At 38.0% G+C, this 25,810-nt stretch overlaps 4 protein-coding genes across 7 annotated transcripts; 3 read left to right on the plus strand and 1 right to left on the minus strand.

The window, feature by feature from the left end:
- Positions 1-2,303: 2,303 nt before the first annotated feature.
- On the minus strand, positions 2,304-10,050 carry lix1 (limb and CNS expressed 1). The gene is made up of 6 exons (XM_057319662.1): positions 9,459-10,050; positions 7,542-7,705; positions 6,076-6,216; positions 5,494-5,589; positions 4,045-4,122; positions 2,304-3,541 (listed from the first exon to the last, which is right to left on the minus strand). Exons 1-6 carry the CDS (start codon positions 9,499-9,501, stop codon positions 3,158-3,160), a joined length of 906 nt encoding a protein of 301 aa, XP_057175645.1. The 5' UTR covers positions 9,502-10,050; the 3' UTR covers positions 2,304-3,157.
- Positions 10,051-10,989: 939 nt separating this feature from the next.
- lrrc8ab (leucine rich repeat containing 8 VRAC subunit Ab) lies at positions 10,990-20,898 on the plus strand. 3 transcript variants are annotated; one of them, XM_057319632.1, is made up of 5 exons: positions 10,990-11,004; positions 13,442-13,494; positions 16,104-16,398; positions 16,605-18,726; positions 18,810-20,898. In XM_057319632.1, exons 4-5 carry the CDS (start codon positions 16,612-16,614, stop codon positions 19,083-19,085), a joined length of 2,391 nt encoding a protein of 796 aa, XP_057175615.1. In that variant the 5' UTR covers positions 10,990-11,004; positions 13,442-13,494; positions 16,104-16,398; positions 16,605-16,611; the 3' UTR covers positions 19,086-20,898. The 3 variants fall into 3 exon arrangements, with proteins under 3 accessions (XP_057175615.1, XP_057175632.1, XP_057175623.1); XM_057319649.1 differs by lacking the exon at positions 10,990-11,004 and having other exon boundaries at positions 13,192-13,494; positions 16,104-16,176; XM_057319640.1 differs by lacking the exon at positions 10,990-11,004 and having other exon boundaries at positions 13,192-13,494; positions 16,108-16,398.
- Positions 20,899-21,556: 658 nt separating this feature from the next.
- Positions 21,557-23,087, plus strand: ppil3 (peptidylprolyl isomerase (cyclophilin)-like 3). Its single transcript, XM_057323570.1, has 6 exons — positions 21,557-21,669; positions 21,897-21,971; positions 22,103-22,196; positions 22,315-22,382; positions 22,533-22,651; positions 22,857-23,087. Exons 1-6 carry the CDS (start codon positions 21,667-21,669, stop codon positions 22,981-22,983), a joined length of 486 nt encoding a protein of 161 aa, XP_057179553.1. The 5' UTR covers positions 21,557-21,666; the 3' UTR covers positions 22,984-23,087.
- Positions 23,088-23,189: 102 nt separating this feature from the next.
- Positions 23,190-25,803, plus strand: zgc:101858 (uncharacterized protein LOC449555 homolog). 2 transcript variants are annotated; one of them, XM_057323557.1, is made up of 8 exons: positions 23,190-23,491; positions 23,641-23,796; positions 23,874-24,052; positions 24,369-24,462; positions 24,576-24,645; positions 24,722-24,758; positions 24,837-24,900; positions 24,997-25,803. In XM_057323557.1, exons 1-8 carry the CDS (start codon positions 23,468-23,470, stop codon positions 25,153-25,155), a joined length of 783 nt encoding a protein of 260 aa, XP_057179540.1. In that variant the 5' UTR covers positions 23,190-23,467; the 3' UTR covers positions 25,156-25,803. The 2 variants fall into 2 exon arrangements, with proteins under 2 accessions (XP_057179540.1, XP_057179531.1); XM_057323548.1 differs by having other exon boundaries at positions 23,626-23,796; positions 24,997-25,801.
- Positions 25,804-25,810: the final 7 nt, after the last annotated feature.

The following is a 25,810-nucleotide window of genomic DNA, read 5'->3' on the forward strand; positions in this document are numbered from 1 at the left end:
TTCGGCAAACAGGTTCGGAATGACATGAGGGCAAGGAAATGACAGAAGAATTTTCATTTTTTGGGTGAACTGTCCCTTTAAATGAAAGTAGAGTTGCTGTTGGTTTAATGAGAACCGAAAGGGTGAGATGTCCTTTGCTGGTTGAAGATCAGGCGAGTGGGTGAGCTGGGACACACGTCGGAGGAAACAAGGGCCACATGGCGTTCACGCTGCGCCTGGTTTCGCTCAGCATGCTGCTGCACAGACGCCCTGACAGGTGCCTCCACGCAAGGTTAACAAGATGCAGAATTATGAACCTAAAGAACGGTCTGTCTATCTGCGCGGCACGGTACCGTAGCAGAGCTCTCCTGGGATTTCAGACAGCACTGCAGGCTCTGCAGAAACAGCACTACCATCCACGTCAATTTTGAGCGGATTGCAGCGTCAGATGGAGATTGCAGTCGGGTGTGTGCGTGCGTGCGTGCGTGCGTGCGTGCGTGCGTGTGTGTGTGTGTGTGTGTGTGTGTGTGTGTGTGTGAAAACGGAAAGGTGTGTTCGCAGCCGAGAGGAGACAAATAGCACAGCGCCTCTCATTTGTTGTTTTTCATTTTCAATCATCATGGTGGATTCTTTTGTCGTGTGAAGGACAGAACAAAGCTAGTCTCACACTAACTGTCAAGTCAAATGTACAGGTCATGTTTCACTCCATAAAAAAATAAGTTGTTTTTGTGCACTTTTTCCTTCCAAATTCTTTCTCCTGAAAAGTGTTCAATAGCTCATTTGGTAAAGCCTTGTGTTAGCAACGGAAAGGTGTTCATCTCCCAGGGAACACATATTGATAAAATATATAGACCTTGAATGCACTTTCAGTCGATTTGGATAATAGCACCTGGCAGATTTGTGGTTCAGGGATGCTAAAGATAATAAAGTTTTAGTTTTACGGTATTGTTTTCGTGTTATACAGCGAAAAAATGATACTGCATGTATTATAGTAATGAGGTTCATCCTTTAAATTAAACAAGAATCTGGGAAGGGTACCATTTTTGTTTTCAAAATAATAATGAAATATGTGTCTTATGAATGTGTTTTCTTATGTGAAAGATAAAAGTGGTCTCTTAATTCTCTTTATTTATGATTCCTAGGTGGAACATCCTGACATTTTATGATCGGTTTCGTGAGATTTACTCGCAAAGAAAAATGAAGGCTCTGTGACCCCTCAGCATTGCAAACTCAAGCCAATCATTTCTTTAGCTCACAATGCAAATGAGTTTTATTTCAATTCTCCGCAAAGTTCTCTTAAAATGATTAGTGGTGGACCTGAGAAACATGCTTTCCAAATGGTTTTCGTGACATGTTGAAACCGAATGTTCCATCAAGTTATTAATTCAATATTGAAACAGGAAATATGATTTCTGCCTCCTTTGGTCAGCCATTGTGTGAAATTACTCTAATGCGCTCCATCTCATTGTCGTTTCCTCTCAGCTTCTAAGAGCGGAATGATGTCATTTACATCTCATTGTCCTGAGAAGGAAAAGAAAGTCTAGAATGTCACGCTTTTCAATTTGAAAGTGAATGGGTTTTTTTTTCATAGTAGGCTAAATTAAAGGCAGCCACACCAATGACTTCAGGTCTGCCACAGTCTGAATGAGGAAAATTGCTGAGCCTCCCAAGAGTACCATGTACTCTCTAAAACGGCCAGAAACATCATTATTTCACTCTTTTCCTCCACTGTAGGTCGACTAGCTATATCATACCTCAAAGAGTGAAAAGAAATGCAAATGGCCATGGGAGGAAAGTGTGAAAGCTGCAAATTACAGTCTTGTTGTTTAATTAGACAATTTATGCAAAATCATTCATAATGAAAATGATTCAGGATATAATATAACACTTTTTTTTTAAACACAGACGGAGATTGTGTAGGATCCGCAGATGAGTAGATGACTTCAAAGTATGGATCAGACACATCTGATGCTAAAACCCATAAAACGCCAAAATCTCCTCCTGCGAGGATCTTTTGTCACTAAAGGGATATCTTCTTTCTGAGCCGCGAAGGGAAATCAAAACAAACTTCCAGCCCAGTGGAAGAAGATTAGAAAGGGGGCAAATTAGCATTTTATATAACGTTATCAATTGCCAGTAAGAGCGCTTTATGAGGACACATACCCATCATTGCTGTAGCTCAAGATTTCTTAGTTTAGGTTCAATAGTCTCCTAGCAACCACTGTGTCGGAAAAAAATGTTGAGTTGAGAAAAACAAGATGTATTATGGCCTAGTTTCACGCGTTTGCTCGAAAAGAAAGAGGTGGAGGATTTAATGACCCTTGTTGAGAGTGGAGGCTGTTATAGCCAACACATGCAAATGAGAGCTAAAACTTGTATTTCGTTTGCTTGTTATAATAGAGAAAAGTATGGAACGATGTCTTATTTTTTAGATATGATGTTAGTCCTTAAAAAAGGAAACATTGTGCAAAACACATTTTAGTCTTCACAAAGAAGCAATTTGTATGGCCATCAGTCGCAGCCTCCATGTACCAATTAACTCAACACATTGCAAATAGACTCAACATTTATTCACAATTGCTTTGGCAAAGCCCTGATTTCACAAAGCATATTTTAAATAGGAGCTGATTAGGAGCGTGTGTGCATTTGTTTAAAAAAAAGACCTATTCACAGCTACATAATGAATAATGACAGAGCTGTTAGCGCTTTGTCCACTCCAATCAGGAGCGAGAGCTCGTTACAAAAGTACAGAAACACCGCCCTCTGGTGGACGGTAAGTGCATGACAAACGAATGCAGCGCTATGTTAGGCAGATTGTCTGACAGATTTCTTACATTTCATTGGAGAACCTAAACCGACATGTGACTAAAATATTTATTTCTTTTGATTAGTAAAACGTCATGCCTTTATGTATTAAAAAACAGAAACCATGACAGTAATTCTAACGGATGTGATGGTTAAAATGGAAAATGTACAGTAGGCCTATATATAATGGTCTTTGTGGGTCTGGTGGCATGTTGTATGAACCAATAGAACGCCATCAAATAATACTAATGGTTTTAGTTGTAAACATCTGATGGTTCATAATGGAATTTGTAACAGAACCTATTAGATTTTGTAGTTGTGTTATCAGCATGGTGAAAATCTTATACTACATTAAAACACCTATAAACAAATCCTAATTAAATTGTACAGTATATACATTTGATTCTTCATCACTCACACTCCCCTGAGGGTAAAACTGTCTGTGCTCGCCATCCACCATACTCTCCTCCTGATGCTCATACTCAGTCTCTTCTCTCCAGCACATCTCCTCACTCTGGTATCCTTCCAGATCCTCAGCGTTAGCGTGACTGAGAGCCAAGCTCAGGATCTCTTTCTTCTCTTTGTAGAAGCGGAGCTCCCTGCCGGCTCGCCGGGCCTCCCCGAGCTCCTTCATGGCCAGCTGCAGCTCCTGAGAGAGCAGACCGGGAGACTGACGCTCCTTCTGCAACCAGTCCAGAGCCATGTGACTGCGTGTGAGCTCGTTCAGACGCTGCTGTGAATAATAGAGGATCACCTCCTGTTGAAGACACAAGAAATCAAGAGAACTTTAAGGTGTTGTTCAGTTTTATTTGCAAGTAATACAGTATCTCTTATTATAAGGGATGTGATGTAATAAGTCCGTAAACCTATATGTGTGTAACCAAAACTTGAATGAATGATGATCAAATTGTGCATGTAGATTTTAACTTTTCAATAGACAGATACTGGAAAAAGTTGAAAATGAAAAAAGACAGAATATTCAGTTATTGAATATAGACACTTTGGACCACCACCCAAAAGCAAAACACATTTGAAAATGCTGTAGTATTGTATTTACTATAGTAAACTAAAGTGTACTGTAGTATGTTAAAATGCACTTTGTTTATTTATAACTTCACATAGTATTCTGTAACATTAACTATAATGAATACAGTACTGTAATATAGTTATTTTTTACTATAATACAAACACTAGCATCTAGGAATTTTACTACAGTTTACTGAAGTAAATATTAAAGTATGCCACAGTATTTATTCTTACCTGTCGGCTACATCTCATCTCCCGAAAAGCCTTCAGAGACCCATTCCAGTGCAAAAGCTGAAAAACTGTCATTATTTCCTTGACCAAAAAAGAGAGAGACGAGTTAATTTTGTCACATTTTAGTCACTTGACGTTCATTAAAACCGAGAGATCAACAGTTTGTGTAGATGTGTATAAATGTGTAAATGAATTGTGAAATGATCACGTCCATGGTTATTTTTAGGCTTGACGCTGTGGTCATTTAACACAAGTGCTAGTTCTAAACAGATGTTTTGTTGCTTTACAGTTTCTCCTTCACGTCAGGCTGATGTCATACAGAGGATTCGTGCAGACGGTGTGAAAAACAGCCTCAGCGCGAGTAAAGTGAGTAACTGACTCATTTTAAGATCTCTTTTTGGTTACATGCATTTGCTCCAGGAATCATTCATACCACAAAGGTGCAATGCCATAGAAGAACCATTTTTGGTGACCCAAGTATACCATTTACTCAAATGTTTTTATAAGAACCATTTCTTTCTTACTTTTGCAAAAAAAAAAAACTTTTTGTGCAACAGAAGGTTCTCAACAAAAGGTTCTCTGGATGTTAAAGGTCCTTTGTGGAACCATTCAGCCAAAAATTGTTCTTTTATGGCATCATTTAGCACTTTATATAGGCTATACATTTTGCTCAATTCAGAAAAACTTTGCCCTTCCAAAACAATAAAAAAGTATGCTAGTAAACTGAATCAAATTTAAATGAAGTGTACCAAAGATCAAGCATATAGTGTTAGTATACTACTTGGGATTAGACTGGCCTGCTTTTTATAAAAGTGTGATTTAATGTGTACTTCAAGTTAACAGTATAAACTTTAAGAACACAGCTGGTTCGCAGCTACACTCTAAAATGGTTGGTTATTTTTAACCCAGCATTGGATCAAAAAGGGAAAAACCGAACTGTTCGGAAAATGTTTCTATTTGACCCAACAACCCAGCATTTTGGGTTAAAGCAACACAGTTCATTTATAACCCAGCATTTTTTTGGACTGTACATAAAAAGTAGACTGAAAGTATTTTTTCTTATTTTTAAGCTAAAAGGACACTTGAATAAACATATTTTTCATAAAGGTCGAATGAAGCACAAACATCAATGTGACTATAAGAAATATATGACATCACATTTAAAAAACCTAAATGCTGAAAATCTCAGACGGTTTCTTCCTGCTGAAAAAACCTGCTGTTCACCAGCAAAGTGAAGTTTATACAGCTGGTCCCCAGCATGGGATGCTGTTGTATTAGTCTCCTCGTCAGGTTTCTTAACCAAGATTTCTTTGGTCAACAAGCTTCAACAGCTACGTTTCGCTATCGTACAAAGGCCATACCACCGTAAACCTGCTTGAACCTGCGTTCAAAAGAATGAATGCCGGTCTAAGCCGGTCTTTTCATCAGGGTTGCATAAAGACTTTTCTCAACCTGAAATTCCAGCATGGTTCTCCCGGTGTTCAACTCCAGCATGAGGCAATAGGCTCCTACACTGGTACCAGGGTCAGAGGCGTCCGCGATGTTACCCTGCCAAACACAAGACGCGTCATTACTCAAGCCGGCCAGACACAAATACAGAGGGTGGTCTGGGTTTCATTAGACACCCCTTTGCTTTGTTTTTCAGTCAGGGAATCTTGTCTTTATTGTTGGAGGAGAAAACGCCAAGACTGAGGAGGATAAATGACATGAGAGTGAAGCGAGACCACACATGCACACCTACACATGCACACCCACATTCCCACAAACTGTGAAAATCTTGGCAGCGAGGTTTAGGGTGAAGGAGGGCGACATTCGTTTTCTCTTTCAAGGTTTTATTTTTGGTACAAAGCCAATTTATCATTCAAATAGCTTCTTGGCTCTGTATTTATGGTCAAGGTAAAGCATGTGTGATGAAGCCAAAGTATGGACATGTATCTGTAGTGGGTGGCCTATTTCAATAACTTCCATCCTTTAAAATCGAATGAGTGTGAAATTCAACAATTTGTTAATACAGATCAATATAATAATACTCACGCTGGTGGTGCTGACTGCCTCCTTCACACTGCGTGATATGAAGTCGGGAGAGATACGACGACAGGGCAACTCATTAAACGTGGAGTTCATCAGGGCGATACGAGCTGCATCACGTCTGGCCTCTGCTTTACTGTAACAATACTGCGAGAGAGAGAGAGGCTATCCATTTCTCGTAATCATGAAATGTTGATAAAATAATCATGAAATATGATGAGCTGCGCTGATTGGATAATCATTAGGAATTTTTCATGATAGCATAAACACTCTGATTATGCGTGACGTTAAATAAATTCTCAAAAGCGAGTCACATCAAACCACGTCATGGGATTATGTCTATGCTACCTAAACACGACCAGAGAAAGATAGAGGTTAACAGCGCCAAGAATCATTTCTGAATTGGTAATATTTATGAAAACCCTTAATGTGTAATACAATTAATATATGTGCAGACATGCTGGAATGAAAACAGTTATAGGAGCAAAGCAGTTAAAACACAAAAGAGCGCTGACTTTGATCTGATCAATTTTTCGCTATTTGAGATACACTGTGGATTAAATATTCAGTGTCATTGTGTGTCTGTGTTTTACAAAAACTGATCAAAAATTTTTATCGTTTTAAAGAGTGATGACTTTTCAGCTTATTAAATATTAAAGCATGTTGTCACGGAAAGTCAACATGTGTTGCAATAACTATACAGATTTTTATTGCGTGGCTTTGCATGTACAGTGGTCAAGAGTGATGCTTATATTTGGGCATTTTCGTCCATTATTTGGTTTTAAAGTCCCATCAGGTTAGATAACTATACTGTAAAACATCAAAAGATGAGGAGTAAGGTATGGAGAAAATACTGAACTTGATTGAAGTATTTATTTGAGAAAAATTGTTTGGTAAAGTTTATTTAGAATATGACATTTATTCTAATTTATAAACAATAAAAAAAGCTGACAGGAAATAAACCAAAAAATAAAATATTTTGTTCATCATTCTCCTGCGGGTCTTTGCTGTGTTGTGTGTAATCTTTTGTCAGTTTTGTCTGTCATTTTTTGTCAGCGTCAGTTTACAATCCAAACACAACTACACAACACACATAAAACATTGTATTACATTGTTAATAATATGTTTGAATAAAGAGTCAAATTTTCAACGTTGGACATTACTTTTGGCCACTACTGTATTTTTTTAGCTTACGTTTTTTTTTCACAATTTTAATGGAAACAACTTTTTTTTCAAGTTAACAACTTGTTCATCTCAGGCAATTATATTACATTCCATAATTAAGAGTTTATTTTTCAAATAGTACAACTTTCCAGAATTACCAGATGTATATGAGCGTTTGTGTGTCACAACTCAATAATGTTTTTCACATTTTCATTGCATTTAAAGGGGCTTAATTTGTACTAGAAAGAAACTTTTGAAAAATAAAAATTGAATTACATTCAATTAATTTCAGAATGTTTTGAAATTACCTTAAAGTTTCCAAAGCAGCTACCTCCTGGTAAAGTGACGTAGCATATGTATGGATGGCTGGGTGAGGGGGTGGACTCATAGACCACCAAATTTTCTGTGTCCATCATCACATCTTTCACTTGTTTCTGCTCCCAGAACTTGTGCAGCATCCCCACAACATTCACTGAGAGGACAAACAGAAGTAATGATTAAAAAAGCCAACAACAGATGGACAAAATGCTTGTTATAGGAATGTGTGAATGCTAAGAGAGATTTTAAAAAGCCAAATGACTCTCATCTCTCAACACTATAACTATATTAAACGGTGATTTATCCATTGCAGTAACTTGTTAGGTGATTTAGGATGTTGTAAAATTATATCAGGACGGTTTGGTTTTGACACTCTCTGAACTGAATTTTGTTTGATGACCGGGCACAATTTCAATAAACACAGCAGTCAAAAACCTCTCGTGTAACCACTTAGACTCTTAGATGTTATAAACATTGAACCTATATACATTATAGTGTTCTGTGAGGTGTCCAGCTGACAGGATTTTAAGGGGCCACAAGGAATTCTTTACAAGGTTTGTTCACCCATGAGAACGAAAAATAACAGATCAAATCTTTTCTTTCCTCTGGGGAAATTAAATGGAGAGCAAATGGACTTGTTTGCCACTTATTTCTCATGATATATCTGATAGATCTCAACAATGTGTCAAACTGAGATTTGTTAAGTCTACAATCAAAAGTCAATAATAGAGATCTCAATAATATGAGCTCAAGCAATTTTAGAAACATCTGAGACTAAGTTGATACTTAAATGAAACACAACTGAGAACTCCGTCAAATCTCCTGAGTTATGAAAGAGCAACATCTGAGCAATAATATTTTCCTCTGATTATTAAAGTTTATTTGATATTTCTCTGAGAGAAATCACAAAACCACAGTTTTGGTCAACAAATGGTCAATGGCTTGTCTCGCTGAAAGTTCCTTTTTAGTTCAATTGCAGCTATCTTGCATGATCTTTATTTGGTGAGAGATGTCAAAATATGGCCATGAATTCTCAAGGCTGTTTTGTTCTTACTGAGTGTTTGACAGACTGTTTTCCCCCTTTCCCCCTTAAAACAGGTGCTAAAAAGCAATGCCTTAAAAGAACCTTTTTGTCAAAAGTTTTTTCACTTCAAAGAAAGTTTTGTGCAACAGAACGGTTCTGTCAATGCTCTGTTAATGCTCTTTATGTAACCATACAGCCCGACAAAGAATGAATCTTTATTTTTAAGAGTTGTGTTTTACACTCATACATGCTATTTTCTGTTTATTTGTTCTCATTACTTAATGACTTATATTTACTTCATCATCAAGTCATTACCTTTATTCTGGATTTGCTGTTTACCTTCATCTTTCCACTCAAATACCATCATCCACGGTAACATCAGTACTGTATGATGGCTGTCCAAACATCAGCACATGGAACAGATTTAGCAAAAACAAACAGGTGCCCACGGGTCCGTCCCTACAGCTCAGAGCGTGCGGTGTGTTTACAGTGTTTCACACCCACAGTTACGCCGCTGTTTGTGCAGTCTTGATTTAATCACGTTCCTTCAAAAGGGGTCAGCAATAATATTGAGAAAGGGAACCGTAGATATATTTTTGCAGAAATACTATGTATGTGGGTTGTTTTCACAGCGTGAATATTTTGTTTGTTTTAAAGAGTCAGCTGCTGTGAGCAGTGAGCACCACCCTGTCTGAATCTATGTGAGCGCCCACTTTTTTGGCACATGAGTCGTCTTACTTACCAAACAAAACTTTGTGTTTTTATGAGTGAGCTTTGATAGAAACAAATTCACAGCTGAACATTTCTGGACATGTTTTGGAGATGCTGAATTTCTCCTTTTAAAGACATGAAGATCCACAATCTATTAAACACTTTTACTCACAGTCTTTGAAGGTTTTGTCTTCGTCAGACTCCGGTCCCGACATTATCTCCAATTCTGTTCCCAAACGTCCTGTAAACCACGTCCAGATCTTACATGCTCTGAAGAAGTGCAAACTTAATAAACATCACTTAAGCTCCAGAAAGGGTGAGCACGATATCCCCTATCACCCGTCTCCTCTCCAGCCTCGGGAACGATCTATGGAGCCCGTTACGCTCGCCCCGGGGGTTCTCTTCAGTGGCTGGCCCACCTTTTGTCAGGGGTTGAACTAATTAGCTGTGTGGTTGCCGTTGTGCCGCATTCCCTTATATTCACACGGGCACACAGCACATACACACTCTCACAACCTACTGCACACACCCACTCAACTGAGTCCACTAAGCCCCGGCCCAGGAATGCAGCCCCCGTCTCCATTCATTCACAGCATGCCTTAGCCTTCCTTCACAACACAGTTTACGCATGCAGCGGTCGAGTGACTACAGAAACTCACAAGATGGACAGCAGACAAGTTCTGACTGCATAATTGACCACTTTAATGGCAATTTGATCGTAACAGGATTTTGAAATTGTTGGGAATTTATATTCTAAACCAAGGCATGTTTATGCGAAGCAGGTGCAAGCAAAACATGTAGCAGAAGTTAGTCTTTTAAATGATATTTAAGAAACGGCATAAGTATAATTACTATATTACGACTGTCCTTCGGAAACCTCCATCATTTTTTATTTTATTTTTGTCACTGTATATAAAAAGTAAATTAAATTAAATTAAAAAGTGCTTGTCAACTTTGACAACACAATATTTAACCATTAGAGAAGTACAGTGTTTTTTTTCCATTCCCTGAAAAACTGTGAATTTGGACATCTGAGTTTTTGGAAGGACAGCGACGAAAAATAGGCCAAACAGTTGAGGTTGGGAAAGGAAATGATGTGCTGTAAGTGATGCAAAATCCCAAAATATTCACAGTAGAAAATAAATGTATTATATATATATACTGTATGTATATATATATATATTGAAGAGTTGGGTTCGAAAATCACTTTTTTTTATTTTGCATTCCAATTAATATCAATCAACAGTTGGTTTGTTTTGATTTAAGCCATTACTCAAAAATACAGCTAACTAACACAATAAAACATAATAAAAAACATGATTTTTGAACATTTTTAGAAACGGAGTTATCTCATTTATATGTATATAATATATATAAATTGTACAGAAGAAATTAAAAGTGCAACAACTTGCTAATTTTATGTCATGTGATGTATATGTAATGTTCAGCAACGTTGTTGCAAAAATGGCTAGACAAGTAAAATAATTCTAGTACACCAAAAATTACAGAAGGTCTAGTGTCATTTATTTGCAGATGCCACTTCAAAAATTTTGTATTTAAGGGGATTCCATTTTCTGTGGAATACAGAAGAAGATAGTAGTAGTTTTGTATTTATAATGGAAGTCAATGGGGTCCAGTGTTGTTTGGTTACCAACATTTTTCAAAATATCTTTTTTTGTGTTCCGCAGAAAAAAGAAAGTCATGCAGGTGTGAAATGGGTGAGTAGGCTAAATGATGAAAGAATTTTCAGTTTTGGGAAACTATCCCTTTAATGCAAGAATTCATTTAAAAAAAATAATCTTTGGCACGTGATTTATATTTTCATGTTGTACTTATACCCTGTTATTGACCACTTTACTGAACTGTTGTCAAACCCAATTACATGTTTTTAAGAACGTGATATAGCCTCAGGAATGGTTACTATGCTATGAGAAAACATTTCAATGGTGCTCTTCTGAATTGTTTCCTGAACAAATCCAAGTGGTGGATAGCATCCGTCTGAATGCTTCACTCAGTCTGGTGAACTAAAAGCTCACTCTATTCCCTCTTCTACACTTAGCATCCATAAGCCCACTTCCTCTTTGCTCGAAGCTGAATTCACTTTACATCATTGCCTAAACCACATTTTTCACTGAGTCCAATACCCCTTTTTCAACTTTCTTGTGTCTTTCACTCTTGGGAATAAGGCCTCCATTCAGAGTCAAGCTCTATTATGAAACTGCCTTGGGAATAGAGAGAGGTGTTTAGCATAAATGACAATCACGGCATCACAGGACGGAGGTGGGGGGGGTTCGACACCGAGAGAGAGATGGCTTTGGAGCTGAAATTACAAGACATTGAGTGATATACTGTATATGTTTTGATTGATTTATTCCACCCAAAGCCGGCTGGATGTTGTTTTGTGAAACTACTATATTAAAACTGTATAAAGACTATATTAAACAGCGTTTTAAATAATCGTATTTACCCCTAATGATGAATAGTTGTGAGGTTTTCACTGGGATGAAAAGACCACCTGGTGTGGGGAACCACCGAGCTCGCTGAAAAGCTTTAAGCTTGCAGCTGTCAGATCAAAACTAATCAGGGATGTGAAAGTCAATCTGAAAAACAGATTGCGTGGGGTTGAGTCACTTTTTAAAAGTGCGTTTGTATGTTTTCAAAGCCATAAACTTTCCTTTCCTTTATGTGGCTTTCTATGTCTTTCTAAAGATCTGTACAGGAAATAATTAAAAAGATACAAAAGACCATCTCAATGTTGACTCTGAAATTGCACAAAAAACAACACAAGTTCATAGAATTGTGTTTAGTTATTTTCGCATTGTAAAAAACTCATTGGCGGCAAAATAAAAAGAGAGACAATCAGAGATTTAGGTCTATACTACACATCTCTTACATTAAACAATGTTACTTGGAAATCAGCTTTGGGCCGAGCAGAGTTTGGGGCTTTGTTGACATAACCTGCAGCCTTCCTGCATGAAGTGGCCCTTGTTTAAGCCTCCCGCTGTGGGAAATGTAAACGGTGACACATGGAAGCCTGCCTTCTCCTGGCACTGGTTCACGATGGAGGTGCTGGTGGGAATCTCCTGCTAGCTGCTGATCTGAAAACAGATTAGCTGCTTCGCTTGTGACGTATGGAGTTAACCTACATAGCCAGATTCTGTCCCTGGATCAGTGCAAAGTGCAGTTTCTACCCAGGAGTTTATTAAGAATACAAAGGCCAGCTGTGTGTGGCAGGTCTTGTAGCCGTGGCTAGTACACGCAAAATTATGGTGTAGTATACGCAATAAATGGAAAATAATATAAGCATAAAAGTTACTGTTATCATTAAGAATGACTTTCAGGGTTTTTTTGGTAGTCAATTTAATTTTGATCTAATGGCGTTGACCCAGGTGCCTTGGGGGTTGTCTTTGATTTACATTAATTCATTTGCAGACGCTTTTTTCTAAAGTGACTTATAAAAGGCAGAGCATGAACATTTTGTCTGTGAGCTGTGTGATTTGGAAAGCTATAGGCTATTTCGATTTCGATTTTTTTTTAACTTTGCGTATTACAAAAACAATATATTTTCTGATTAAATAATATATGAGTTAAAAATTATTTACTGTCATAAGGAATTCATATGAAAACTCACGCTATAGACAATGCAAAAGTTGTTTGTATTATTTTGAAAAATAAGATGTATTCCCTTTTTATTTTCATTTTTACATTTTATTTTTATGTATTTTATTTGTATTTTCCTTTTTTTTTATATTTAGTTTTTATTGTGATTTTAAATTGCTTTTAAAAGCATTTTTATTGTTACTATTATTTGTATTCATTGTTTTTCTTTTTTCTCTTTGTAAAGCACTTTCAATGAACTTTGTGTATTAAATAAACTTGCCTTGCGCTTTTTATTCATAAACACCTCACCTCCTCCGTTCGCTTTTAAAAGTGAATCTTGCCCTTTCCAATATGGCAGCGACGCTGATACACGATTCAGCAGCCACTTCCTCCGGTCCACTGGGGGCAGTAATGAACGGACAAAAATGCAAAACCCCAAACCTGAGTTATCACTGCCCTCTAGTGTGCTGATCCGAGTATTAAATATTCATCTGATCCCTGCAGCAGAGATTTTGCCGTGTTTTTCTCTCTCGGTGTTCTTTATTCTCATCTCAGCTGTTGGTGGATAGACACATGGAGCGGTGACAGCACACATACACACACAGCTGGTGAGTACACTCTCTTGTTACACACTTTCCCTTTACGAACACAACAAACACACACTGTCCCGTTATACAGAGACAAACCGTAAACTATAAACAACAACACATACAGAGCGGCTTGTTTCATTATTCAGATCAACACGAACTGTACTGTTCCTCTTTGTTTGTTTGATGGCTATTGTTCTACATACATGCGCTTTTTTCAGGGTAACTGGTGAGTTGATATCTCTGTGGTGGTGGACATCTCAGATAAACTGGATTAATCCAGTTGCTTAGTAATCGGTCCACATCTTTATCATTTTACTGTTTTGATTTATCATCCAATCCTCTCGTCTATCCATGACAAAATTATAATGGGTTTACTACAGTAACCATAGTTTAATGTAATAGCAACTTAGTATTGTTTTATTGTCTCACTATAATAATCATATTATCCATTACATATTTATCTGTAGTAAAACTATTGCAATCCAAATTTGCATATCATTTGCTTATATATAAGGGTAGGCCTATATACTTTTACTTTAACAACCATAGTTTATATTTCCAAGCCCTTGCAAATATTATCCATGTTTCTGCTATAAATAGAAACAATAAACCTGGTTACTAAAGTTATACCATAGTAACCACAAATTAACCATGGTTTTGCCATAGGAACCATAGTTTGTGTTGGTTGTAAAACCATGGTCAAACAGTATTCAGTACAACAAAAACATGGCTACTACACTTTTAATATAATGAAACCATTCACTGCAAAAATGAATATCTGACTTGGTAGTCTTGTTTTCCGGTACAAAGTTTAAAAATTACAATATCAAGATACATTTACTTGAGAAGTAAAGTGACCTATGATATTATTCTGAAAGAAACAATTAAGCAATGTTATGCTTAAAACAAGCATCAATATCTGGCCATGGGGTTATAAAAGCTCAACTTGAACTACGTAGTTAGTAAAGAGATAAAATGTGTCCTAATGTGTTTTTCGGTGTATTCTTCTTACCCAACTGGGAGCTTTTTAACCGATTGCTCTTTTAAGCATAGACTGACTTAAAGGGGTCATATGACACGGCTTAAAGGAATATTATCGTTTGTTTTAGATGTAATGCAATGTGTATACTAGGGCTGTTGCGATAAACCGCCGATAAATATCACGTGATTTATGCACAGCTTTTGAGTGAAGTACGGGAAAATGCTGCTGCATCCGAAAGCCAGAGGGCGCTCTCGTGCGGAAACTCCAAATACGCACTGCAGAAGAAGACCATAACACCTTCTAGAATCTAGGAAATGCATATGGACATCTTTTTATCACTGTTACTCAAGCCTCATTAGGTATTTTGATGATAATAAAGTATATTTATAATGATCATGTTTGACGGTGTTGCTTTTTCAAATGCACATTATAAGCGACTCAAACTCGCACTGCTTTTAGACCGAGCAGCATTTCCTACTGATCCCAGAGACGTGCTTCACGGACAAGCTACACATTAAAAGAAAAAAATCTACACATTGCATATCGACAAAATGCATAGCTTGATTTCAATAGGATTTAGTGGTATCGCGATAAATTATCGTGCAGCCCTAGTGTATACACAATTTAAGGTTAAAAAAACGCTGTATTTCCACATACCCTGCATGTTTGTATCTCCTCTTTGCCCCGCCTCTCTGAAACGCGCAGATTTTTTACAAAGCTCATGGCTCTGAAAAGCGAGGTGTGCTATGATTGGCCAGTTAACCAGTGCGTAGTGATTGGTCGAATACTGCAAGCGTGTGACGGAAATGTAACGCCTCTTACCATATTTGGAACATCAGTTGCCAAACCAATTGTACTGACAGGTACGCCCACCTTACTTGCGTTTACATTTGGGCGGTCTTAGTCAAATCATACCACGAACTGACGTGGATTTGTGGGGGTGTGGTTACACGAGGCGTTTCAGGCAGGTCCGGGTGAGCATTCGCTTTTAGATAGAATGCATCTTTTGTTCCCACACTTTAATTTTTGCAATTTTACGTGTCTAATACATGCATGGGCAACTTATAACACACAAAAGACACAGAAAAACATGTATTCGTGCCATATGACCCTTTTAATTTTTTTACTTTTGTTTTTCAGAAAACAACCCAAAATCATTTTGCTTTTGAATGAAATGTTTTTTTTTTTTTTAAGATTAATTTTTGGCGTTTTTTGCCTTTATTTATAGTACAGTACAATGAGAGGACAGGAAACAAAGTGGGTGAGAGGGTGGGTGGGATCGGGTTAAGGACCACGAGCCGGGACTCGAACTCGGGTCGCCCGGAGCGCAACAGTGCCATATGTCGGAGCACTAACCACAAGGCTATCGGCTCCGATTGAAGGAAATGTATTTTGATTAATGGATGTTTATATATACAGTCTGTATATACTAACTATGAAATTCATTTTTTGCGGTGTGTTGAATTTTCCTAGGGTATACAATCTGAAATATGTCATGAGGCTTAAATATTTCAAATAAATGAAGGAAACAAGTTTTCAACCTTTTCCCTCGAGAAAGATGTAACATTGAACTGCTTTGAAAATGGCTCAAAGAAAATACAGAATACAAATATTAGACATTGTATTGTATACTTTATCACGGCAGGAAGAGTGCGTCCCATCCTGGCAACAAAATGAACTGCGATGAGTGCCAGTTCCTGAATGGACATGACTGTTAGGTAAGACCCAACGGAGGAGACAGTACTTCAGACACTGCCCTGCCTTAGACAAACAGGATTTGAACCCTGGGGTCACGGACTCACCATAGCCAGAGGAGACAATTCTTCAGTGTTATTATCGGAAATGGCTAATAATAGATGACAAGAAAGCCAAAGTGTTCCTTTGGCGGAGTCCTCTTTTGTAGCAGCCGCAGCCAGAGAAGACAGCTGTGCTGGACTTTGGTAAAGCATTTTTTATTCTCAGTCTGTTGGTATATATATAAAAAATAGATTTGGATTGTATGAGCGAGACTGTGTTGAAATGTGTACTTGTTTTGTTCTTGCATGGAAAAACATTTTAAATGAGATGCACTCGTTCCAGTCTAAAGCGAGCCAAATGAGCTAATATACTGTACATTCACTTATAATGCGCTTTCATTTCCTTGCAGGTGAATCATGATCCCTATTACCGAGCTGCGCTATTTTGTGGACACGCAACCTGCGTATCGCATTTTAAAGCCGTGGTGGGATGTGTTCACGGACTATATATCAGTGGTCATGCTAATGATCGCCGTATTCGGAGGCACACTTCAGGTCACACAGGACAAGATGATCTGCCTGCCCTGCAAATGGGTGGTTAATGAGACCTGTAGAAAGTATTTCAACTCCTCGGGTTCAGTGCCCCTGACCCTGGAACCTCAAGGGATACGGTATGACCTCGACCGACACCAGTATAACTACGTCGATGCTGTGTGCTACGAAAACAAGCTCCACTGGTTTGCAAAATATTTTCCCTATTTGGTGCTGCTTCACACGCTCATCTTCCTCGCTTGCAGTAACTTCTGGTTCAAATTCCCATGGACCAGCTCGAAACTGGAACACTTCGTGTCCATTCTTCTGAAGTGCTTCGACTCGCCATGGACCACGCGAGCTCTGTCCGAAACGGTGGTGGAGGAGAGCGACCCCAAAGCTTTCGGGAAAATGAACGGCTCCTTCGACAAGAAGGCTTCGTACGTCAGCGAGGACGTGGAGGCGAGCGCTCCCATGCTGTCAACAACCAGGTTTCGTTTCGAACAGGGAATCGTGGACCACTCTGAGACCGGTGTACTGGACAAAAAGGAAGGCGAACAGGCCAAGGCGTTGTTTGAGAAGGTGAAGAAGTTTCGAATTCATGTTGAAGAGGGAGACATAGTCTACAGACTCTACATACGACAAACTATCATCAAAGTTGTCAAGTTTATCCTCATCATCTCCTACACGGGATACTACGTCCACAAAATTCAATTCAGCGTTGACTGCAGTGTGGATATCGAAAACCTCACGGGTTATCACATGTACAATTGCGCACATCCCCTGGCCACTCTGTTTAAAATCTTAGCGTGCTTTTACATTAGCCTGGTGGTTGTGTATGGGATGATCTGTGTGTATACCCTCAGCTGGATGCTTCGGCGTTCTCTCAAGAAGTATTCTTTTGAGTCCATCAGAGAGGAGAGCAGCTACAGCGACATCCCGGACGTGAAGAACGACTTCGCCTTCATGCTGCACATGATCGATCAATACGATCCTCTTTATTCCAAACGATTTGCGGTTTTCCTCTCGGAGGTGAGCGAGAACAAACTTCGCCAGCTGAATCTTAACAACGAATGGACTTTGGAGAAACTTCGGCAGAGGGTTACCAAAAACTCCCAGGAGAAGTTAGAGTTGCATCTGTTCATGCTTAGTGGAATTCCAGACACGGTTTTTGACTTAGTAGAGCTGGAGGTCCTAAAACTCGAGCTCATCCACGATGTCACCATCCCGCCAATCATTGCCCAGCTTACTAACCTCAGGGAGATGTGGCTGTACCATACGCCGGCCAGAATAGAAGCTCCGGCTTTGGCGTTTCTAAGAGAGAACCTGAAATCGTTGCACATCAAATTTACAGACATCAAGGAAATACCTCTATGGATCTACAGCTTGAAGAACCTCAGCGAACTGCATCTTACCGGTAACCTCAGCGCTGACAACAATCGCTACATCGTCATCGACGGCCTACGAGAGTTGAAGCGACTTAAGGTTTTGAGGCTGAAAAGCAACCTCACCAAGTTGCCCCAGGTGGTCACGGATGTCGGGATGCACCTCCAGAAGTTGTCCATCAACAACGAAGGAACAAAGTTGATGGTGCTCAACAGCTTGAAGAAGATGGTGAACCTGACCGAGCTGGAGCTGGTCCGCTGTGATCTGGAACGTATACCGCATTCCATCTTCAGCTTGCACAACTTGCAGGAGATTGATCTTAAGGACAACAACCTCAAGACTATCGATGAGATCATTAGTTTTCAGCATCTTCATCGACTTGTTTGTCTGAAGATGTGGTATAATCAGATTGCTTATATACCGTTCCAGATAGGTACGCTGACCAACCTGGAGCGCCTTTATTTGAACCGCAACAAGATCGAGAAGATACCGAATCAGCTGTTCTTCTGCCGGAAGCTTAGGTTTCTTGATCTGAGCCATAACAATCTAACAAGCATCCCGTCGGAAATAGGAAGTCTCCAGAACCTTCAGTACCTCGCTGTTACTGCCAACAGGGTAAGTTCGAATGAACGTCCTATTGTCATAGAACTATTACCCTAATTTCACTTTTATGTTTTCTCATACGTGTTTTTTTCTAGATTGAAGTTCTTCCCCCCGAGTTGTTTCAGTGTAAGAAGCTGCGCACGCTCAACCTCGGAAACAACTGTTTGCAGTCTCTGCCCTCTCGGTTTGGGGAGCTCACCAATCTGACCCAGCTAGAACTGAGGGGCAACAGGCTGGAGTGTCTCCCCGTTGAACTCGGAGAGTGCAGACTGCTAAAGAAGAGCAGTCTGATTGTGGAGGAGAGTATCTTCAACACGTTTCCCCCAGAGGTCAAAGAGCAACTGTGGAGAACTGAGAAAGAAGCTGCTTGAGAACCAGACACACTAACCTGTAAGCACTTCAGTTTTTGATAGCGGGCACAGATGTCGCTGACGGTGTTTATCCAAGCAATAGACATGTGCGCAAGGTTGTCATCCCCTTTATGCTGGAGGACAGTGTTTGACATTTATGTGATGTCATGTTTCAGTGATACAGAAGGAACGTTGAGTAACACAGGCAGCAATGGCATTTCTGAGGGTGAGTGAGCAGACCAAATATTACATTTAAATGATGGTGCTGTTCATTTATGCCTTATTGAATAAACACAATTATATTATGGTATTGTAAACATTTTCACTGCATTTTATACCTGTGTTACGCTGCGTCCCAATTCGCCTATTTATACAATGGCTTTTAAAGTATGTACTGTTTTTGTTATGGAAAGTATATACATTTTAGTGCGCAGCAAAACTGTATGCATGCATTGGGACATACTAACGCGAAACGGAAGTGGCCGTTGTTGCCTAGATGACACTGTGATCCTTAACTGTCACGGACATCAAATTACAGCTCTTCCTTGCATTTAAGTATTTATTCATTTATTATTTTGTATGTAATGTTTAATGTATACTTACATTTATTAATTTAGCGGAGCATCTTTTATTTAATTTTATTAATGCTGTGTAGCGTCACTAAACGGTGAGTTGTGGGTAATATCAGTCGTTAAGTGTTCATGGATTCACACTTCGAATTTTCACCGGAAACAGTAGACCATCCGGGTATTTTGAGTATACTCATTTCAGCATACTATGATTTGGGACATACTAATTCTATTTTGGAATACTATTTAGGACGGATAGTATGCGAATTGGGACACAGCATTAGTGTTATCTGTACTATTAAGACCTCATTAGTGTTTAATGTTTACCGCTATAATATTCTGTTAACTGCTTTTGTACTTTTATATTATTGAGCAAATATTTTAAAAAATGTATTCTTGTGTTTAAAGTGCTCTGCATTGATTGTGATGGTAATACGTTTTCAAGAGAAATGTAACACTAGACCCAGCACAATAATATGCTGTGTAGCCTTTTTGACACATTTACTATGTACAATTCAAGTCATATCTAGCATGAATCATATTATCCATTAGATGTTAAACATTTGGAAATTCAATATTCAGTGTCCCTTTCACCCAGTAATATTAAGGGAGTTTGGTATAGCCTACTCCTTTTTATCTGTTTCGACAATATTGTGTGCTAACAGATTAAGTGAGAATGTTTTATGGGGTTTGCATGTTTGCCGTTTTTATTCACTGAAGCAAAAAAGAACATTGAAAATGTACACCAAGAGATAGTGGGATCTATCTATGTGTATTTCTTTTGTATTAAGCAGATGCACATTGGTATTACAAAATTGTTTTTCCAAGAAGGCAAACTAGACCTTCATTATATTACTCCTTACAAATACAGCACCTTATTTTCATCAGTCTGCTCACTTTGAAATGCCTTGAAAAATGGATGCTTTTAAACATTTATTTAGTTGAAAGACGTGTAAACATTAACATTGTAAAATTAAGCTAGTACCCCCAACTTTGCACTTAATGTTTACTGTTCCTTATTCTCATGACATCACTGTTCACAAGACAATCAGAAGTATTTCGTTAAGTTTTGTATATGTATGCAGTGCGGTTCTGTACAGTATGTGTGACATTTACATGGAATTATAACTCTCAGTGTTGGATAGAGGTTCATTCTGTATATGTCAGTTATTTACTTATGGTAGAATTAACCTTGCTGTTATGTCTTGTCATTTCATTTGGCATTTTCAGATTGACAAAGGTGTTACTGTTAATAGTTTTTTAAACGTAGCTTGTTGCTTGTGGTTTATCCATATTACCTCAAGTCTGAAACATTTTAGGGAAGAAACATTTCCCCCCATCTATTCACATTGGAAACTCAAGCTACTATTCAGAACTTAACAGAAGGCTACTCAGGTAAGTTCAACTTTGTATATTTGCAGCTCAGACAAGTTTTTGTCGCGGGATTTTTTTATTTATTTAAAACAAATGTTACCTAATGGCTTTCTTCCAGTGTTAATGTTTGTAACCATTTGGTATATTTATGGTTGACAACTTGATGTATGTATTATTATGTTGTTTGTTTTTGCCAAGTAGTTAATGTGGAAATGAATTAAATGCCACAACATGAAGCCATACAAAGTGAATAAAACACTCGTTTTCCTTTGTGTCAATAAAATAGCTGAAAATGTTTTAGTAGCTTGGTTGTATTGTTTTATAATTAATATTTATTTAATAACAGCTGAATTGAAATGTCTGTTTAATCAGCTTTATTATTACTGTCGTTATTTGGTTTTGCCTAAAACCGAGTGCAAAACTACACACACAGTAACACTAGTCCTGTGTCTTGGGCAATATTTTCTAAGTTTATATTCTTACATCATTTTTAAATGTATGGAATCGTGACCTCCCGGAACTAAAGTTTTGAGCGTAAATGACGTCGGACGTTTTACAATGAAACACGCTGAAGGCGATTTTCCTGCTTTCTTGCGATGCTTGACTGTGGCGTTCTTATCAACGCATTACTTTTTGACAAAAACCTTTCATTTTAGAAGATGGTAAGAATTTTTTTTATTCTTAACCGTTTCTGATTTGGCTTCCTGTTTTATCTTTGCAAGTGTGAGCATGTGTGTAAACGGTGTAGCCACATTAAATTTCCTGTCTGGCACGAGTGTAGTAACTAGTGTTTTTCAGAGAGAAGTTAAATTATTTGAAATAATTTCTGCGATGTTATGAAGTATATTTGTTTTCTGAATGATACTGAGCTGATCTTTCTTTATCACAGGCTGTTACTCTGCATACAGACCTTGGTGAATTAAAAATAGAGTTGTTCTGCGAGAAGGCACCGAAAAGCAGTGAAGTACGATACGTTTTCTGAAGAATTTGTTTATTTTTATATCCCATACATACCAGTAGGCCTACCTATCTTTTTAGTATTTGTAAAGATATACAGCTTTGTTTACACACTAATAGTGATTTCAATTTCCATAGAACTTTCTTGCATTGTGCGCTGGTGGGTTTTACACTGGATGTATTTTCCATCGAAACATCAAGGGCTTTATGGTTCAGACTGGAGACCCGACAGGTAACCAATCTTATATTTCTTTACGTGTTCTCACCTAAAATCCTATGTAAATGTAGATTTATAATACAAAAACCATCTCTAGTCCAGATTTATTTAATTAAGGATGTTTTTGCTCCAGGTACAGGCAAAGGGGGAACCAGTATTTGGGGACGGAAGTTTGAAGATGAATTCAGTGAGCACCTGAAAGTATGTATTGTTGCAGTGACATTATCTTTGTGTAGAATTATATTGTTGTATTGTATTGATCATGTATTAACCAGCTTGTCTTTGTCTTAATTGTCTGGATTTTGTTTTGGACACATGGTAAATAACCCTTTTAATGCTTTAAATCTGTAGCACAATGTCCGGGGTGTGGTCTCCATGGCAAATAACGGACCAAACACAAATGCATCACAGTTCTTCGTCTCTTATGCAAAACAGCCTCACCTGGACATGAAGTACACTGTTTTTGGAAAGTAAGTTATCTGGTAATGTATTAATCAAGTTTTATATAATTTGAATTTTCCATTTTTGTTTATTCATTTATAAATGTGTGCTTTTAATAGATAAGAGAATAAATTCGTTGTTAAAATATATTTTAATGCTTTTATGTATTTTGCTGTTAACTGTATCAATAAAATTTAATTAATTTCAAAATAACAGTAACTCATCCTTTTACAGAATCATAGATGGGCTAGAAACTCTGGATGAATTAGAGAAACTCCCCGTCAACGAAAAGACGTTCCGGCCTCTTGATGATGTCCGTATTAAGGATATTACTATTCATGCCAACCCATTTGCTGGTTGATTGATTTTATTGTGACGCATTCGCGATGAATAATGTCTTATGCTGTAAATATATATTTTGTGTAATGTAATTTTGCCAATTACATGCTATTTCATACATTTGTACACACTGCCTCATTGTTTTTTCTTATAAACTCGTATTACAAAAATGTTCGAATATTACCAATTAACTACCTTTAACTACAGTTTTCTGCTGTCTGCGATTTATAATTTAGAAAGATAAAAATGTGGGCTACTATTTTGAAATTATGACGCTATTGACCCGGAAATAAAGGTAAAAATGCTAGTATAATCAATAATATATAACCATGCTATTTGTTAAAAATACAAATATTCAATCTTTCAAAAAAAAAAAAAAATTACAGTTCAAGCGATATTTGCCACCTCTATCCGTACAGTCAACGTGACGTCACTTGCTTATGGTAACACGTGAGAGGAGGATAAAAGTTGAGCGACTGTGAACTTTAAACATCATCAGAATCGACATGGCAGCTCCAGATGCATTCAAAGTAGGTTGAGGCTCATCTAAAAGTATGTATACAAATCTAAAATTGTCGTGTTACTTTTCGGAACGATCACCGCCGTTATCGCTTATGAATGGCAAAGGACACATAAAGGTAAACGTGATGCGTCCATGTTTTAGGTTTCCTCCCTGAAGGATAAAGTCGCTCTGATCACAGGTGCAAGTTCAGGGATAGGAGCTGGAACGACGTTGCTGTTCGCTAAACTCGGTGCCCGGCTGGCACTGAATGGACGGGACGTCGAGAATCTCAGCAAAATCGCACGAGAATGCGAAGAGTGTGGCGCAGTGAAAGTAAAGCAAACATAACAGGTGTCAGTAGATATTAGCAGAATGTTTCCATACAGATTCACCCGTGTCAATTTCTTTAGCCTTTACTAGTGCCAGGAGACTTAACTGACGAGGATACTGTAAAGAAGACAGTTGAAGAGACCATTGCGCACTTTGGAAAGCTGGATGTCCTTATTAACAGTGCAGGGATCTTGGCTATGGGCAGCATAGAGACTACTGATATGGCCCAGTATGATAAGGTCATGGCTGTGAATGTCAGGTAAAAATGAACACAATGAGACTTGATGTGATTTCAGTAGATATTTAAGCCATAGTTCCCCCAAAAATCTAAATTCTCTTATCATTTATTTACAATCATGTCATCAAAACCTTTCTTCTCTGGAACACAAAAGATATTTTGAGAAATGTCTCAATAGGGGCCAATGTTGTTTGGTTACAAACATTCTTCAAAATATGTTATTTTGTGTTCTACAGAAGAAAAGCAAATCATACAGGTTGGGTAAATGAGGAACACATTTTTATTTTTGGATGAACTGTCCCTTTAAGTTAAGGATTGTGTTTCTTTTATTTTTCAGATCTGTGTATCATTTGACTCGTCTGTGTGTGCCACATCTCATCAAAACTAAAGGCTCCATTGTAAATGTGTCCAGTGTCAATGGACAACGATCAGTGAGTATAAATTCATTCAGTTGCAACAACCCGTATAAACACAGCATAAAAACTTTCTTTTGTGATGACCCTGGGTGATAAACGGTAAACATGTTTTTTTTTCTCTTCTGTAGTTTCCTGGTGTACTTGCCTATTGTATGTCGAAATCAGCCATTGACCAGTTTACATGCTGTGTTGCTCTCGGTGAGATGATATCTTTTGAATACAGTGGTGATTCTTAACATTGACAGTTTTCTTGACCAAATTATTTTCATTTTAGAGTTGGCACCAAAGCAAGTACGCGTCAACTCCGTATGGTAAGCTTCTGTTATTTTTTTACACAATGTACACTATTTTAACGTGACATGAAATGATTAAATTTAAACGGTTTACAGTCCGGGGGTTATTGTAACAGAAGTTCACAAGCGTGCAGGACTGGATGAAGATCAATATACTCAGGTACACTGTAAAGGATGACTGCATATTTTCACTTTGATGCATGTTTATAATACTAAAAAGGGCCTTTAGTAACATGTCATGTGTCCTTGCTTCCAGTTTCTCGAGAAGTGCAAACTGACCCACGCTCTCGGCAGACCGGGTGAAGTAGAGGAGGTGGCTAACGCTATTGCCTTCCTGGCCTCTGATGCTGCAACCTTTATAACAGGTGTCAACCTTCCAGTGGACGGAGGTCGACATGCTATGTGTCCACGGTAATGTTTTGGTGCCATGCTACAGTTTTCACTGTAGTGTGTCTGTAAAAGCAAAATAAACTAATCTTTGCATCATGTGTTTTCTAATGTACCACATAAACATTCGCAAAGAAAGCACTTTTAATTTTGTATCTGACATTATTTACTACAGTGTCGCAGCAATGTTCGCAAAGTTGTTTACACAGAGGGATTTATGGCGACATTTAATACAGACAGAAGTGTTAAACACAGTGTTCAATAACAGTTGTAAAGTATACAGTTGGAAATATTACCATAGCATCCATTCATACAGTTAGCATTTCAAAACTGAAACATGGTCTGTTCAGATATACTGCAACAGTATATTATAATCTTTACAAAAGATATGATACAAATAATGCCCCAGCAGCATTCAGAGGAAACTCAATACTATAGTGTATATCCTTCAGCCTTAAATGTGAAAATATGACAGTAAACCTGACTTTAAATTTGTACATGTATGAGCGCATCTTATTTACAGTTTCCAGAGTTTTAAATCTTGTAAATCTTGTTTTACATCTTGTATAATAAAGAGACCCCATTGACTTCCATTGTATGGACATAAAATGGCTTAAAAAGTTTTAAAATATCTGCTTTCATATTTCACAGAATAAACAGATCCTGAATGACATGAGGTTGAA

The sequence above is a fragment of the Triplophysa rosa genome, linkage group LG2 (genome assembly GCF_024868665.1).
Source record: "Triplophysa rosa linkage group LG2, Trosa_1v2, whole genome shotgun sequence".
Lineage (NCBI taxonomy): Eukaryota > Metazoa > Chordata > Actinopteri > Cypriniformes > Nemacheilidae > Triplophysa > Triplophysa rosa.